This window comes from Epinephelus moara, chromosome 14 (genome assembly GCF_006386435.1).
Source record: "Epinephelus moara isolate mb chromosome 14, YSFRI_EMoa_1.0, whole genome shotgun sequence".
In the NCBI taxonomy this organism is placed as follows: Eukaryota; Metazoa; Chordata; class Actinopteri; order Perciformes; family Serranidae; genus Epinephelus; species Epinephelus moara.
In genome coordinates, this window is record NC_065519.1 from 4,776,407 (window position 1) to 4,791,899 (window position 15,493).

The 15,493-nt window shown below is 41.1% G+C and overlaps 2 protein-coding genes across 3 annotated transcripts in view; both read right to left on the reverse strand.

Moving 5' to 3' along the window:
• Nucleotides 1–3,031: 3,031 nt before the first annotated feature.
• On the reverse strand, nucleotides 3,032–13,071 carry atg14 (autophagy related 14). Of its 2 annotated transcripts, none has more exons than XM_050061917.1 (11): nucleotides 12,548–13,071; nucleotides 11,485–11,547; nucleotides 11,256–11,298; nucleotides 9,987–10,068; nucleotides 9,369–9,606; nucleotides 7,706–7,935; nucleotides 7,392–7,509; nucleotides 7,184–7,274; nucleotides 6,969–7,054; nucleotides 6,609–6,783; nucleotides 3,032–4,285 (listed from the first exon to the last, which is right to left on the reverse strand). In XM_050061917.1, exons 1-11 carry the CDS (start codon nucleotides 12,823–12,825, stop codon nucleotides 4,163–4,165), a joined length of 1,527 nt encoding a protein of 508 aa, XP_049917874.1. In that variant the 5' UTR covers nucleotides 12,826–13,071; the 3' UTR covers nucleotides 3,032–4,162. The 2 variants fall into 2 exon arrangements, with proteins under 2 accessions (XP_049917874.1, XP_049917873.1); XM_050061916.1 differs by lacking the exon at nucleotides 3,032–4,285 and adding an exon at nucleotides 4,545–5,773 and having other exon boundaries at nucleotides 12,548–13,069.
• Nucleotides 13,072–14,107: 1,036 nt separating this feature from the next.
• tbpl2 (TATA box binding protein like 2) overlaps nucleotides 14,108–15,493 on the reverse strand; it is a 6,382-nt gene continuing 4,996 nt past the window's right edge. The window contains exons 6-7 of the mRNA XM_050061918.1: nucleotides 14,859–14,953; nucleotides 14,108–14,280 (exon numbers count right to left, since the gene is read on the reverse strand). Of these exons, the coding sequence (XP_049917875.1) occupies nucleotides 14,204–14,280; nucleotides 14,859–14,953 (172 nt within the window). The 3' untranslated portion in view covers nucleotides 14,108–14,203. The remainder of the gene's footprint in view (nucleotides 14,281–14,858; nucleotides 14,954–15,493) is intronic.

The following is a 15,493-nucleotide window of genomic DNA, read 5'->3' on the forward strand; positions in this document are numbered from 1 at the left end:
CAAACAGGGCAGGTGTGAAAGCAGCCTGAATGTCTCCTTTGTGCCAAGAACACAGCAGACAGAAAGACAGAGATGAAGAAAAGCTGCAGCTCCTGTCTGACGAGGTGCAGAGGCATTCCTAAAAACATCAGGCACAAATTTAACATGACAGATAAACTCAAGAGAACTCCCTTGACAATGAGATGCTACATCTCAAGGCGCTATCCTACAGTATGTCCATCAGTGCACTTCAGTTCCCACCAACTCTCCGAGGACACTAATAACTGTAACAGCATGTCTTTGTGAGTTGGACTGTTTTTTAAATGAGCGTCATTTATGTAGAAAGGGGCCAACTTGGCACCAAATGAATTACCTGATATAAATTCACGCAAATAGCAAAGGTGCATTTTAACCTTTGTGGTGCTTTGAGAATTAATGCGTTTCTGTTTGTCTTATCTGTGCAGATTTATCAGCAACAAGAGACACGCAGTCCTTTTGTGAATTCACTCCTCAGTCTGTAACGAGCTCAAACTGATTCTGGTCACAGATTCACTGATACAGACAGACTGGTGATAAAATCAAACCAAACGTCAGACTCAGCATTTACATTCACAAATCAAATATCAGCTAAAGTGCCATCAATCTTTCTGTTGTAAGAGTTTGTCTCTTCCTGTTTCTTCTTCTTCTCTCTCACATTTGCAGGTTTGATTATTTCTCCGGTGGGATCAGTTTCTCCGCAGCGCTGCATACCAATCATTACTAACACCCTAATCTGCAGCTCAAAGACTTCACAGTTTAGAGGATCTGTGCACTAAACTGTCACGTGCACACTCACGTGCACCACTTAGATATTACACTGTATTTGGATTATGACTCACACACACACTTTACACACCTTTGTTTTGACGCTGCAGGCGTATTAAGTGCATTTTAGGATGATTCATTGATACCGTTGTCTGAACATGTGTCCATTCACTCTGTCACTTTCACTGTTTAGTTTTATATATAATTTCGTGTTTAAATATATAATTTCATGATTATTCAGATTTCCTTCTATAATTATACCTTTTATTTTAGTAGCTGTGCTGTAAACAATATTCTAGTATTTAAAGTGAATTATTTAAACATCGGTTCTCGTACTTCTGCAGCTGTGTAACTTTATCGTCTCTGCACAGATTTAGAACTTATAAACAGTGAATATTGTTGATTGTAGTGTAAACTTTGAACTAAATCATGCACACTAATATTCCCCAAATATGACGATATTACAAATTTGATGGGGGTCATGTACACAGAACATTTTGTTTGGATATTCTGAATTAGACCTTTTTCCAAATTAGGCATTTTCTGATTAAGACGTGGGATATGTTGATATAATTCTGATTTAGTAGCATCACTTGGACATGCATACAGCACATTCAGAACATGAATCTCAGTTGTGTTTTTTACTACATTTTGTGACACACAACCTCGTCTGTTTACGGTTGGCTCTGTGTGTTGTCATGGATACGTTGCACACAAACCGACTGTGACAGAGATGGATGTCCAACAGAAAAACCCAGATCAGAAGGAGAAACACACCGACTTTTAAACATCATGGAAGACTTGGAGATGCACAAATATCACAACATCGACCTTTTTAAGAAAGCGGTTGAAGGATATAAGAGGGAGGCTGTGTTCAAACGGTCCAACAAGTCCGCCACTGGTAGGAAAAAATCCTGTTTTGATGCAAAGAAGCAGAATGACAAACATCTCCAGCTGTTCCACTGATCTATATTTTGACATGATAAATGACATGTAGGGCTGCGTGTAAACAGGAGTATTAATTTTCATTATTAAACAGCTTTGTGAGAATATTATCTTTTTCGTAATAATGGCAAAACACTGAAATACTTTTTGCATCTATGAGTGGTGAGTGTGATTCTGTCCATCCACGGCTAATCTGTACTGACGGACGCTGCTGGTGACCAATCATAGAGCAAGAAGACGACGATGCATAAATTAAAAAAAACTATGCAACAAATGGAGCATCAGTGGCTTAGTGGGTAGAGCAGGCGCCCCATGTACAAGGCTGTTGCTGCAGCAGCCTGGGCTTGACTCCAGCCTGTGGCCCTTTGCTGCATCTCTCTCTCTCTCTCTCTCTCTCTCTCTCTCTCTCTCCTTCACGCTTGACTGTCCTCTCAATTAAAGGCTAAAATGCCCCAAAATACATCTTAAACAAACAAAGAAAAAACTATGCAACAAATTACAGTCAGCTGCATGATCGCTATAAAAACACATGGTGAAAATCTCCAGGAAAGTTTGTGCGTGAAACTATTTGCTCAAAAAGGCTGCGAGACAGTCAAAAGCTCTGGGACATTAACAAAGTAAGTGAGCATTATGTTGAGTTGTGTTTCACCACCTCACAGGACTTAATGACAGGTTTTTTTGTAGGTCGATCCAGACATCAGCATCACCTTGGTTCCCTCGTCAAAAAAGCCTGTGGGATTTTTCCATTGATTTGGGATTATTGCAGGAAACAAGATCTGTGGCAAACAAACATTTATAATACTTACACTTTTTGTAAGATAATCTTCACAAATTAACACCACTTTTATGATTTTTGAAGCCTAAATGCAAACACCAGAAGTAAAACGCTTATGTTAAGACATAAACGAACTACATCACGATCACATGACTTCAACTTTGCCACCACCACGAGGTCGTAAAGCCTTGTTTGATGTGATGTTCTGTAGTTTCATTTAGCCACTTGTTAGCAACTGCCTTTTTTAAGACACATAAAAGCTTCAAAATTTGTAAGTGGGGTATTTACTGACATATTTTTTTATATCATATCATATCATATCATATCATAGTCTCTTCAGCTTGTGTTGACCACTGACCTTATTTCAGGCACATGACCAAAAACACATTCGCAAACCTACTGATATCAAGACGAGGGAACAGGAAGTGCTAACATGCTAACTCACCTCTGGATTTTAGGACTCATTCCTGCACCACTCTGTTAAGTAAAAATGTCTCAAAGAAAACTTTGACTTGAGAAGCGTAGACGTCCAAAACCAGAAAACAGGATTTTATTTTAAATCTTTTCATGGTAACACACAGAGAAACTTTAAAACACACTTTGTTCCTTTAACAGGAAGTAACAACGAAGAAGAACCGACGAGTTCTCGTCTCAACGCTTCACTTCGTCTGATGTTGCTTCAAGGAAACATTTAAAGTCAGCTGATGTGTTTCAGTCTGGTTCATGTTCTGATGTACCTCTACAGATAACGTCTGTCCCATCATCACCTGTTTCCTCCTCTCAGCGTAAGCGACAGTTTTTGATCCTCACGATGCTCCATATAGAAAAAATACAACAACACAGAAAAAGTCATTTCCTTTAAAGCGGACTGAAAACAGATTCAGTTCTGCTTTCAGATTTGTTGTCCAGTGTGAACGCGGCGTCTCCTTCGATTCAGTCTGCGGGTTTGTAAACAGGGATCCGTTATCACTGTGGTAACCAGTGTTTGTTAGCACTGCCGTTACCATGGCAGCACTCAGGAGTTCAGTTTGTCAGCTCTCGTCGTCACACAGACGAATAAAAACCAACAAAAAAGAAAATTAAAAAGATAAAAGCAGAAACTTTCCCTTTGTGGTGACGACAGACAGTCAGACAGAAAGAGAGACAGACAGGCTGGCAGGTCGACAGGTGAAATAATTTGTCCTTAGCAAAGAGTAAACAGTTTAACCTCTTAATTAGCATCTATAATAAAAATATAACCAATAGTTAATAACACACTATGATGTAGCGACCTGATGAAGCCTCATCAGAGAACAGTCTCACATGGTCAGACTCTGGTTTACCTGTTACAGGTCAACGTTAACATTTTATCGTCTGACACTAAATCTGATCTGAACAGATGTTTTTGAACCATTTATCTTTATTTGTTCAGTGTCAGTGGACAGTTTCAGACTCCTGATGATCAGATGGATGCTGGTGTGCAGAAATACAAAGAAAACATTTGACTTCTCTGTTTGATCGCTACATAAAGATTAATTTAAAGATTCAGAGCAGCGGTTTAGTTTAAAGGAGACCTGCCAGCCTGACCTCTGACCTCTGACCCCAGTCCAGTCCAAAGTCTGAGACCTCCAGGAGTCCACATCTGACCAGCCAAGTCCAGACTGGTTCTGTCGGGTCTGATCAGCGCTGGCCAGTGTACGCTCTGAACCAGGAGGTGACGGAGGCAGCAGCAGACGAGATCATCCCTCCTGTGTTAGCAGAGGGCTGAGAGACCTGCAATGCACTCTGGGAAAGATCCATGGACTGGAGGAAGAGGAGGAGGTGGGGGGAAGCAGGAGGAGGAAGAGAAGAAGAATTTTTAAAATCTTTTTCATTCCCTCGCATTTTATTAAAATACATAAGTGTTTCAAGAGGACTCTGGTCCTGGTGTGTTTTATGAGGACTCTGGTACTAATGTTTTTTATGAGGACTCTGGTCCTGGTGTGTTTTATGAGGACTCTGGTNTCAAAGAAAACTTTGACTTGAGAAGCGTAGACGTCCAAAACCAGAAAACAGGATTTTATTTTAAATCTTTTCATGGTAACACACAGAGAAACTTTAAAACACACTTTGTTCCTTTAACAGGAAGTAACAACGAAGAAGAACCGACGAGTTCTCGTCTCAACGCTTCACTTCGTCTGATGATGCTTCAAGGAAACATTTAAAGTCAGCTGATGTGTTTCAGTCTGGTTCATGTTCTGATGTACCTCTACAGATAACGTCTGTCCCATCATCACCTGTTTCCTCCTCTCAGCGTAAGCGACAGTTTTTGATCCTCACGATGCTCCATATAGAAAAAATACAACAACACAGGAAAAGTCATTTCCTTTAAAGCGGACTGAAAACAGATTCAGTTCTGCTTTCAGATTTGTTGTCCAGTGTGAACGCGGCGTCTCCTTCGATTCAGTCTGCGGGTTTGTAAACAGGGATCCGTTATCACCGTGGTAACCAGTGTTTGTTAGCACTGCCGTTACCATGGCAGCACTCAGGAGTTCAGTTTGTCAGCTCTCGTCGTCACACAGACGAATAAAAACCAACAAAAAAGAAAATTAAAAAGATAAAAGCAGAAACTTTCCCTTTGTGGTGACGACAGACAGTCAGACAGAAAGAGAGACAGACAGGCTGGCAGGTCGACAGGTGAAATAATTTGTCCTTAGCAAAGAGTAAACAGTTTAACCTCTTAATTAGCATCTATAATAAAAATATAACCAATAGTTAATAACACACTATGATGTAGCGACCTGATGAAGCCTCATCAGAGAACAGTCTCACATGGTCAGACTCTGGTTTACCTGTTACAGGTCAACGTTAACATTTTATCGTCTGACACTAAATCTGATCTGAACAGATGTTTTTGAACCATTTATCTTTATTTGTTCAGTGTCAGTGGACAGTTTCAGACTCCTGATGATCAGATGGATGCTGGTGTGCAGAAATACAAAGAAAACATTTGACTTCTCTGTTTGATCGCTACATAAAGATTAATTTAAAGATTCAGAGCAGCGGTTTAGTTTAAAGGAGACCTGCCAGCCTGACCTCTGACCTCTGACCCCAGTCCAGTCCAAAGTCTGAGACCTCCAGGAGTCCACATCTGACCAGCCAAGTCCAGACTGGTTCTGTCGGGTCTGATCAGCGCTGGCCAGTGTACGCTCTGAACCAGGAGGTGACGGAGGCAGCAGCAGACGAGATCATCCCTCCTGTGTTAGCAGAGGGCTGAGAGACCTGCAATGCACTCTGGGAAAGATCCATGGACTGGAGGAAGAGGAGGAGGTGGGGGGAAGCAGGAGGAGGAAGAGAAGAAGAATTTTTAAAATCTTTTTCATTCCCTCGCATTTTATTAAAATACATAAGTGTTTCAAGAGGACTCTGGTCCTGGTGTGTTTTATGAGGACTCTGGTACTAATGTGTTTTATGAGGACTCTGGTCCTGGTGTGTTTTATGAGGACTCTGGTACTAATGTGTTTTATGAGGACTCTGGTCCTGGTGTGTTTTATGGGGACTCTGGTACTAATGTGTTTTATGAGGACTCTGGTCCTGGTGTGTTTTATGGGGACTCTGGTACTAATGTGTTTTATGGGGACTCTGGTCCTGGTGTGTTTTATGGGGACTCTGGTCCTGGTGTGTTTTATGGGGACTCTGGTACTAATGTGTTTTATGAGGACTCTGGTCCTGGTGTGTTTCAAGAGGACTTGTGCATTTTTTTTTATGAGGACACTGGTGCTGACACGTTTAAAAAGGACTCTGGTGTTGATGTGTTTTATCGGAATCCTGGTGCTGATGCGATTTATGAGGACCTTGGGCTTGATGTGTTTTAAGAGGACCCGCGTGATGACATGATTTATAAGGGCTCTGGTCCTGATGTGTTTTATGAGAACTCAGGTACTAATACATTTTGAGGACCATGGTGCTGATAGGATTTATGAGGACTATAGGGCTGATGTGTTTCATCAGGACCCTGGGGCTGGTATGTTTTACGAGGAGCCCGGCAATGACGTCATTTATGAGGACTCTGGTCCTGATAGGATTTATGAGGACCCTGGTCCTGACGTGTTTTATGAGGAGGTGCTGGTGATTTAGGTGTTCCTACCTGTGATGGGATGTCACAGAATCGTGGACTGGGCACCGTCTCCCAGTCCGTCCCCAGGTCCGTCTCTTCGTCGGTCACCGCCTCGTCTCCGCTCTCCTCCGCCGGCCCAGCCGCCTCCGGCTCCACAAACTCCATCGACTCCTCCAGGTCAGCGCTCACCTCGAATGGACCCGTCCTGGACCAGACCAGACCAGACCAGATCAAATACAACCCAGACACCAGTCAGATAAAAAAATGCTTCCAAAATCAGAGCTTCCGTCCAAATGAACATGTGGCTGACACTTCTAACTGCTTTAGATTTCTGAAACTGATTTTAAGACTTTAACAAATGCTGCAGACAGACAGACAGGAGTATCTCACCTGCCCAGGTTGTCGTTGTCGGGGGAAACCAGAAACATGATGTTCCTCAGAGTGTGATGAGGGTGGAGCTTCTCACTGTCTACATGCTAAACACACACAGAAGACACATTTTAAGGACCTCATTTCATCTCTTATTTCTCAGTAAAAGTACATATTCACAGCTACATTATCAACAATCAAAGTTAAAGTTGTCTCAGAGTATCTCAGTGTCTGACCTGAGAGAAGCAGAGGTGGAGGATGTTGGTGTTGAGTTTGCTCAGAGCTCTGGTGAAGCGATATCTGCTCAGATTCTCTCCACAGAACTCACTGAGGAACAAACAGGTTCACAAACATGAAATCAGACATGTGAAAGAACCTGACGCTCTGTTTTCCTAACGCTGAGATGTGTTAAGTAAAGGCAGCAGCAGGTGTTTCCTGTCTCACCTGTTGCAGAGCTTCTTGGGCAGGTTGACGTCCAGGATGTGAGACAGGATGGTGACGAGCTGTGTGGCGTAGCAGAGAGCAGCGCTGATGGTGTGGGCCGGGTTGATGTGGTCCAACTCTGCAGACAGACAAGACAGAGGACAGGAGGTCAAAGGTCATATGACAGAGGATAGACAAACATGAGGCCTTTATTAATCTGTGTTGCTCAATAAACAACTTTAACAATTATTTTTTTAGACTCATGGATTAATGAACTAATTGTTGCAGCTCTCATCAGAACACTCAGTCTGAAGCTCCGCCCCCTCCCTCCTCACCTGGGCCCTGATTGGTGCTCTTCTCCTCCACCCAGCTGTAGTAGGCAGAGCAGTCCCCGTTGCTGGGCAGGGTGACAGGAGGCCCCGTGATGCTGATGCTGGTCTCTCCATTCTGGTCGTCCCAGATCCAGCGCCCCGACAGATAGGTGGTCCTCCGGGCTTCAGCCAGCTCGCTCACTGTGCTGGAGGTCAGCGCAGGATCACACTCTGCCACCACATCTGCGGGGTCTCTGAGTGACACACACAGGGGCAGAGGACAGGTTAACAAAGGATGTTTTGCTGCCTCTCAGCAGCTGTAGACTGAGAAAATTAATTCACTGGGCCGACTGCCGGCAACTTTTAAGGTGGAACGTTAACTTGTAATGTTACTTGATGTATGAGTTGATGATGTGAATCCATCAGCACACCTTAAATTTCACTGTGACAACTTTGACCATCACTTTAGTTTTATATAACAGACACTTTTAGTAATGACTTTAAAAATATAGATTAATTTGGAGCGGATTATGTGAAGGTCATATATTCTAATCCTCACTTCCTGTGGGCTACAGCAACACTAAACCCCTGAGCTTGCCTGAGAAGGACTAAATGCACAAAGCTGCTATTTTTAAATATCCCATGGAGAGAGACTCTCACTGCAGCCTGTTCTATTTTGTTCTGAAAATGTGGGCGTGCAGCCTCTTTCTGTGGACGATAAACCAGGTGCAGACTTCCATCTGTGTCACCGCTGATGAGGAAATACAGCAAGAGCTGGACGGAGGAGTGAGTGACAACAACCCCGCCCACATTTAAGAGGACTGTCTGAACAGACCGAGGGTCTAGATACCATGTCTGAAGGGTTACTGCTGGTTCCAAAGGTGCCATACCGAAAGTGTTCGGTGGAAACGGGGCTTCAGACTGCGCGTGAGAATCGGACACAAAACAAGAGAAAGACAGAAAGAGGGGCTGTAAGGCAACTTGGTTGTCAGTGTTGCTTCTTCTTCGGTGCAATGGGAGAGATGTGTGTGGAGCTGTTGGTGAGTGTCTGCAGCCCTCCTCTGTTTGGTGTGTCCTGCACTGTTGGCCCTCGTCGGCGCTAGTCAGCTTTTTTTCTGCTGATTCAGCATGATGGATCTGAAGTGTGGAGCCCGTCGGCAAATGAAATCACTCTGATTGACAGTTCAGCTCAGTGAACAAAAAAAGAAATGGATTGTGGAAAGTAAAGAAATGACTGAAGTCAAAAGCGAGTGAGTTTGAAACAAATTTGTTCTATGAGGTCAGATTCTTTTTGCCACTGAGCTCTTCAGCAGAAACAGTTTGTAGTTGTTTAAATTATTGTTCGCTAGCACACTGTAAATATCATTTGTTCTTTCAACATGAGGTTGTGTAGTTAATGTGCTAACTGGCTAACTAGCATCTTAAATCCATGCTGTCCGTCTTCCTGTTTTCCTTTATGAATGATAAATACAGACCAGCGGCACCTGCTGCTGTGGAGTTATTTCCTCCCACGCTGGCGCAGAACATACGTGCTAAGTGGCCATTGGCTGTAGTCTTTGCAACAGTGGGCATTCACCACCATTAGTTCTCTGATGTTGGTTTGGTGTGTCTGGGTCTTTTAACCGCCTTCCCCTTCACTGTGAACACACAGGTGGAGACTCTCCCTGTGAGGTGTGTGTGATCTCACCTGCTGCCCTGCTTCTCCTCCTGTGTGGGGAAGATGTGCGTGGTGAGCTCCAGGATGTGTTCTCGTCTCAGAGCCGCCAGCTGGCTCAGTCGGCTCTGCAGCTCCCGGCTGCGTCTCTCCAGCAGATCTCCCAGACGACGGTTGTGACGCTCGATCTTATCCCGTTTCTCCTGGTGACGGCCAGCCCGACGCTGCAGCCGCTGGCTCTCCTCCTGAGAGCGCAGGAGGAGGTCTTTATCTGTAGAAGGACGAGGAGGAGGAGGAGAACGGAGGTTGAAATAAACTTGGCATCAATTCATCTTTTCGGGTATTTTTTTTTAGCCAAAAAATACAAAACCCAGCTTCACACAGAAAAGTGTTGCTTTTCATGTAAAGTTCAGTTCAGTAAAAGCACATCAAACTCTGCTGGATACGATCCAGAAGAAGTAAACCACTCCAACTCCTAAACTCTTAAACCTCTGTGGATCTACGGTAATAATAACAGCTACAGAATTTTCATTCAAACAAAAGGACATGTGACGCTGTGGAGGAACAATAATAATAATAATAATAATATAAAGTAAATGTGTGCCAGACTGAGGACAAACAGAAAGTTGGAAACTCTGCAGACAGACTCACCGCTCTTCACCTCTTCGTTGCCCCCGGCGACCGCCTCCTTCAGCTGCTCGATCTTCATCTTACACGACATGATCTTCCATTTCTGAGAGGAAGCAGCAGCTCATCAGTTTTCACTTCATCATGCTTCATTAGTCAAACAGGTATCTGAATCAGTCTGACTTCAGTTTGATCTAACACACTACCATCATCCTTAAACAAACATTTACTGAGTGAAGAAATGTAAATGACCATAATTAAAAAACATTGAAACATCTCAACAACAATCTTTTTAATACACTGTCTACTCAGTGCAATCCTTCATCTTCAGACATTAATGAATTCAAAGGTTTTCAATACAAGGAATCACACTCTTCACACTTTGAGATAACTCGAATTCATTGACCTCTACAGATCCACAATTTATTTAAGAACTGAAAGGAACTGTGACAGCTTCATATTAGACGTCTATAGAAGCAAACAAAGGCCATAACAATTTTACAAATGTATTAGAAACTGAATAACTAACTGTGAGATGTATTTAAATATCACTGGATTTATAAAACTTAATTAATTTACCTTAAAACATCTAAATGTTGATGGTTGAAATTTCCTTTTTGAATTTTCCAAATTGTTAAATATCAAAAACTTTCATTTTAATTCAGAGAGAAAATTCGAATTTACAATATTCTAAAAAAAAAAAAATCTAACTTTGTTTAAGATGCTAAAATTCAGTCTCAGATCTACAAATTCAAGTAAAAAAATAAAAAATAATAATACATTTTATTTGTGGAGCGCTTTCCATGGTACTCAGAGACACTCAACATTAGTTAAAAAAGATCATAAAATAGAATACAGCAAAAATATAAACGACATCATTCACACATTAAAAGCAATTCTGAAAAGATGAATTTTGAAAAAAAATCACAAATTAAAGTTCCCTATGGATCTGTTCTAACTTGAATTTCCTTTCTGAATTTCTAACCCTGAAAAAGAGACAAAACTTTAGATGATAATATATTTAAAATTCAAACCAGACAAATCCAGATAGATGGCTTAAGTAAAATACTGAAATTAAAAATTCATGGTTGCTTTGTTTCTCTGCTTCCATAGAGTTCAAAGGTCCTAGACTTTTGAACAGTAACTCAGATGTGAAGACAAAATAAAGAGACTGTTTAACTCTCATTAGTGCTAAAAACACTGAAACCTTTGACCACCAACTGGGGAAATGGGGGAGGCTACAGTCCAGTCTGAGGCTGGTATCATGTGGAGGAATAAAGTAACTGAACTCACCATCTCATCAGCCTGCAGCTTCCTGCTCATGTCCTGGATGACTCTGTGAGGAGAGAACAGCCTTTTATCTTTGTTCAGCTGCAGACATGTGAGGCTGTAACACTGTTCACATCAATAACATATTATCTTTAATACCTATAGAATTGTAAAGGTACTGACAAAGCCATCTGATCAGTTTGACTTAACTGTAACACACATGTATGTTAAATGTTAATAACTGTTTGTTTACTTCTGTTGCAGCTGCTCCTTTTCCTCCTTCAGCTTCTTCAGCCGCTCCAACTTTTCAATGTATCTGCAGACAACATACAAAACAGTCACATTCAGGAACTGATCTAATTTCCATTAAAACTTTACAGAGTATCTGAGAAGATGTTAAAAGTTATTGTTGTTGTCCCCTGGGAGCATGGCAGAGACGCCTGATGGTCCCCAGAGCCCAGTTTGGCAACCTGACCTCTCACATTACTGCTCTGAGGACAAGTTATTTTAGGTTTTCACATGTTGTGCAACTGTAGCAGCACATTTTACTGAGCTAGTATGACACCTAGTTTTTCATAGAGTCTGCAATGGAGAGACAACACATATTAAAGTCTGATAAAGCTGATGGAACCAAACCAACAACTTAGACTCAACCAGATCCCAAAGAGCTAGCTGCTAAAACTGGCCTCAAACTGCTACTGCTAGCTGCTAATGCTAACTAGTCCAAATTGATATTTACCTAATATGAAAAAGCCTTATTCAGTTTTCAAACACAAGATATCAAGATTAAACTTAAGATGTCAAACTGAATCTGACGTTCGCATGAGGAAACCCATGTATACAAAAAACACAAAATGACAACTTGACGTGAACTTCATATCTGAAAACACAGATATAAAGCAGGAAGTTTTTATTTTTTACAGTAAAATGTTCCACTTTTCAATTCGGCATACATGTACTATACTAAAGAGCATTTGTTTCAGCAAAATGGTGATCTTTGTGACTGGTACACCTGTCGTTTCACTTTGTTCCTCCCGCCTAAACAACTGCGCTAGAGACGAAAATAACTAATGAAACATTTAAGATTTGTTGTATTAATGTCGATTTGAGTACTTATATTAATGCCGAACTCTACAGAAGTGCCATAATTTTACACTAACTATACATATAACCTGGTATGTTGTCTGATTTTGCAGAAAAAATAGCTGCACTGTAAACTTTGCGAATCTGGCTATGGGGTTCGGCACTGGTACCGATGGGACAGTGGAGCACAGGCTAAAACCTGGAAGACTTTACCCCCAGATACTGTGTTTTACCTCTCAGTGTTCCTCCCGTCGAAGTACACGAAGTCCCCGGCCTGGACGCACCGGGCACAGGTCAGCCTGCGGCGGGAGGTGCTGCACAGGGGGCACCGCTCCACCGCTACGTACAGACCCTCCGCGTCGTCCACCGACTCCACCATCACACAGCCCGGGGTGGAGTGAGCCGGATGGGGGTGATGGGGGCGGTGAGGCGGCCTCCCACCGGAGTGAGGGCCGGAGGATGAGGCAGCACGGTCCGGGCCGAGCGGTGGGAGCCCCGCTGAGGACGCCATGGAGACAGAGCTAGGAGCTAACGAAGCTAACCAGCTAAGCTAACGCTAATCTATAAAGCTAGAACAAGCTAGCTGCTGGACTCCGCGCGCTCTACGTCTCCATGTTGGTCGTCTGCTTGTTATATTGTCCGTGATGTCGCTGTCATATTTGTTAAACGTTCAGGAGACGCGACAACAAGCTGACACAGATGTTTTTGTTATGATGAGCGAACGATGAGTCCGCCACTTCCGGTTTCTCTGAAAACGTGACGGGTTTGTTTATGATATGACGTAAGCGTTGTGGGCGGAGTCGAGGGAACACCGCAGCTTCAATCAAAAGAGGAACTGAAAAATTAAACCTTTAAAATGAAAAGCAAACATTCAGATATGTTACTGCAGTAATATCACAGTGTAGAAATATTTTGGCACAAGATAAAGTCCTGCATTCAAACTTTTTCTTTAGTAAAAGTAAAAAAGTATCAACATCAAATTATACTTAGTACCAAAAGTACAAGCACTCATGCTAAATAATATATATTATATTGTAATTACTAATGCATGCATGTGTTCATTACTTTAATGTTGCAGGAGCTCATTTTAATTACTTTATACTGCTAGGTAGATTCATCTATAATAATATCACCATTTATTATATTAATAATATGAATCTGTAAAGTAGCTAAAGCTATCAGATAAATGCAGCGCAGCAAAAACTACAAATTTAACTCTGAGATTTAGTGAATGATAAGTAAAGTTGTATAGTTGTATAAAAGTGCAATACATAAGTGAAAGTACCTCAAAATTGTATTTAAGTACAAAACTTGAGTAAATGTACATGGTTACATTCATCTACTGATCATTCAAGACTCGTGCTGTCAACACTGTGGAAGCCCATTTCATCCAAACACAAAACAAAGAAACAAGAAAAGTTGGTAATGACACAAAATAAATAAATAACTACTACTACTAATAATAGTAGAATGACAATAAATCAAAAGTTTGACACAAAACCCTAAGACACTGTGAAATAAGTCAGCTAAACTTGGAATTTTTGAGTCAAATAAAGTATATCAACATTTTTAGATTCTAGTCTGAAATGATTTCAGATCAAAATTATTAATAAAAAATAGCGCTGAAAATATCCAGGTCTGATTCAGAGAAAGACAATTAAACATTTTATTTAAAAACAAAATCACAGCCTTTGTTTTAAATAAGTTTTCTGTGCAAAGATCTGACAAATGATCATTTATTTTCTTTCAGGATGGCGACACAGTCAACAGAGACTCTAAAACAAACAGCGGATTCATTTTCCATCCACAACACAAAATAAAACTGATTTACAGTAAATATTTATATCATCTATTTACACATAAACAGGAAGTGACATCAGAGGTCGGCCTCACTGTTTCCTGAAGCCTCTCAGGATTGGATAAATGTTCTCAAACGCTTCGTAGATCTCAGCCCGTTCTTTAGCTCCTGGAATTTAACACATGACTATAGAATTATTACAACTTAATGTTTTAAATGGACTGAATTTACTAAAGAAGTAGACCTAACCAATCATGATGAAGAATTATTTTATAATTATAAGAAATAATCTCATAATGACAAGATCTATTTTTAATAAAGGACTCATTACCTAGTTATGAAAAAGATCCCATTATTATGAGATTTGCATCTTGTAATTTGGAAAAACGTAAGAGATTTGTATCTCAGAATTATGAGAAAACCCTGTTTAACTACTGTGATTAGCATTTAGCTCGAACTCTGTGCACTTCTTTCTATCTGACCCACACAACACAACCTGAAACATCAGTTTCTATGGCAACATTAAAAGAGACACAACATATCTCAAAATTAAGGGTCAAAGATCTTGACATTATGTATAATGTTATGATAATTATCAGATAATTTGTGACAATTATACTTTAAAATACCCTCAACTGTTTATTGTAGGTGAATTAAATAAAGTTGGAGACGCAGATTTAAATGCAGAGTCTGAATCAAACCCTTCTCTGCTGTCACTTCACATTAAGACATTTGAGTTTCATTACCGGTCAGAACCACTTTCCCCGACACAAAGATTAGCAGTACGATGCGAGGCTTCACCATTCGGTAGATGAGGCCTGGAAACAGCTCTGGTTCATAACTGTGGAGACAACAGTTTAAATAAAGATTTTTTATCCTTCTGGTAATTACAATAATCCATCATAATAAACTGGCTCAATTCAGAAGTAATTTCATTCAACTAAATATACATTTCAATGTTTTTCAGTTATTTAAAAAAGTAAAAAGATTGTCATGTAAATGTTTTCTAATTACTGTGTACCTCCGTACTGAACTCTGAATATGTAATTCATTTTAGATGATACAAAGCCAGATGCTAACTCTAAGCTAACAGAAACTAGAGGCTAACAGAACCTAGAGGCTAATGCTAAGCTAGACTCACAAGTCAGTCTTTAGACGGTTTGCTTAACTAAAGACTGATGACTTTCTCCCTGATTTTGTGTTTAGATGGGCGGATACAATTTCAGAATTTAAAAAACTCCCTACGTTGCAGAACCAATAGTAAATCTACAGGGCGGTCCTTCGGTGGCTCGCTGAACTCTTGTGCTTGTAAACATAGTCCCACTAGAAACACGTGTAGCGGTACAAAATGGCTCAGCCGTGCTCGCAGAAAACGCCGTCA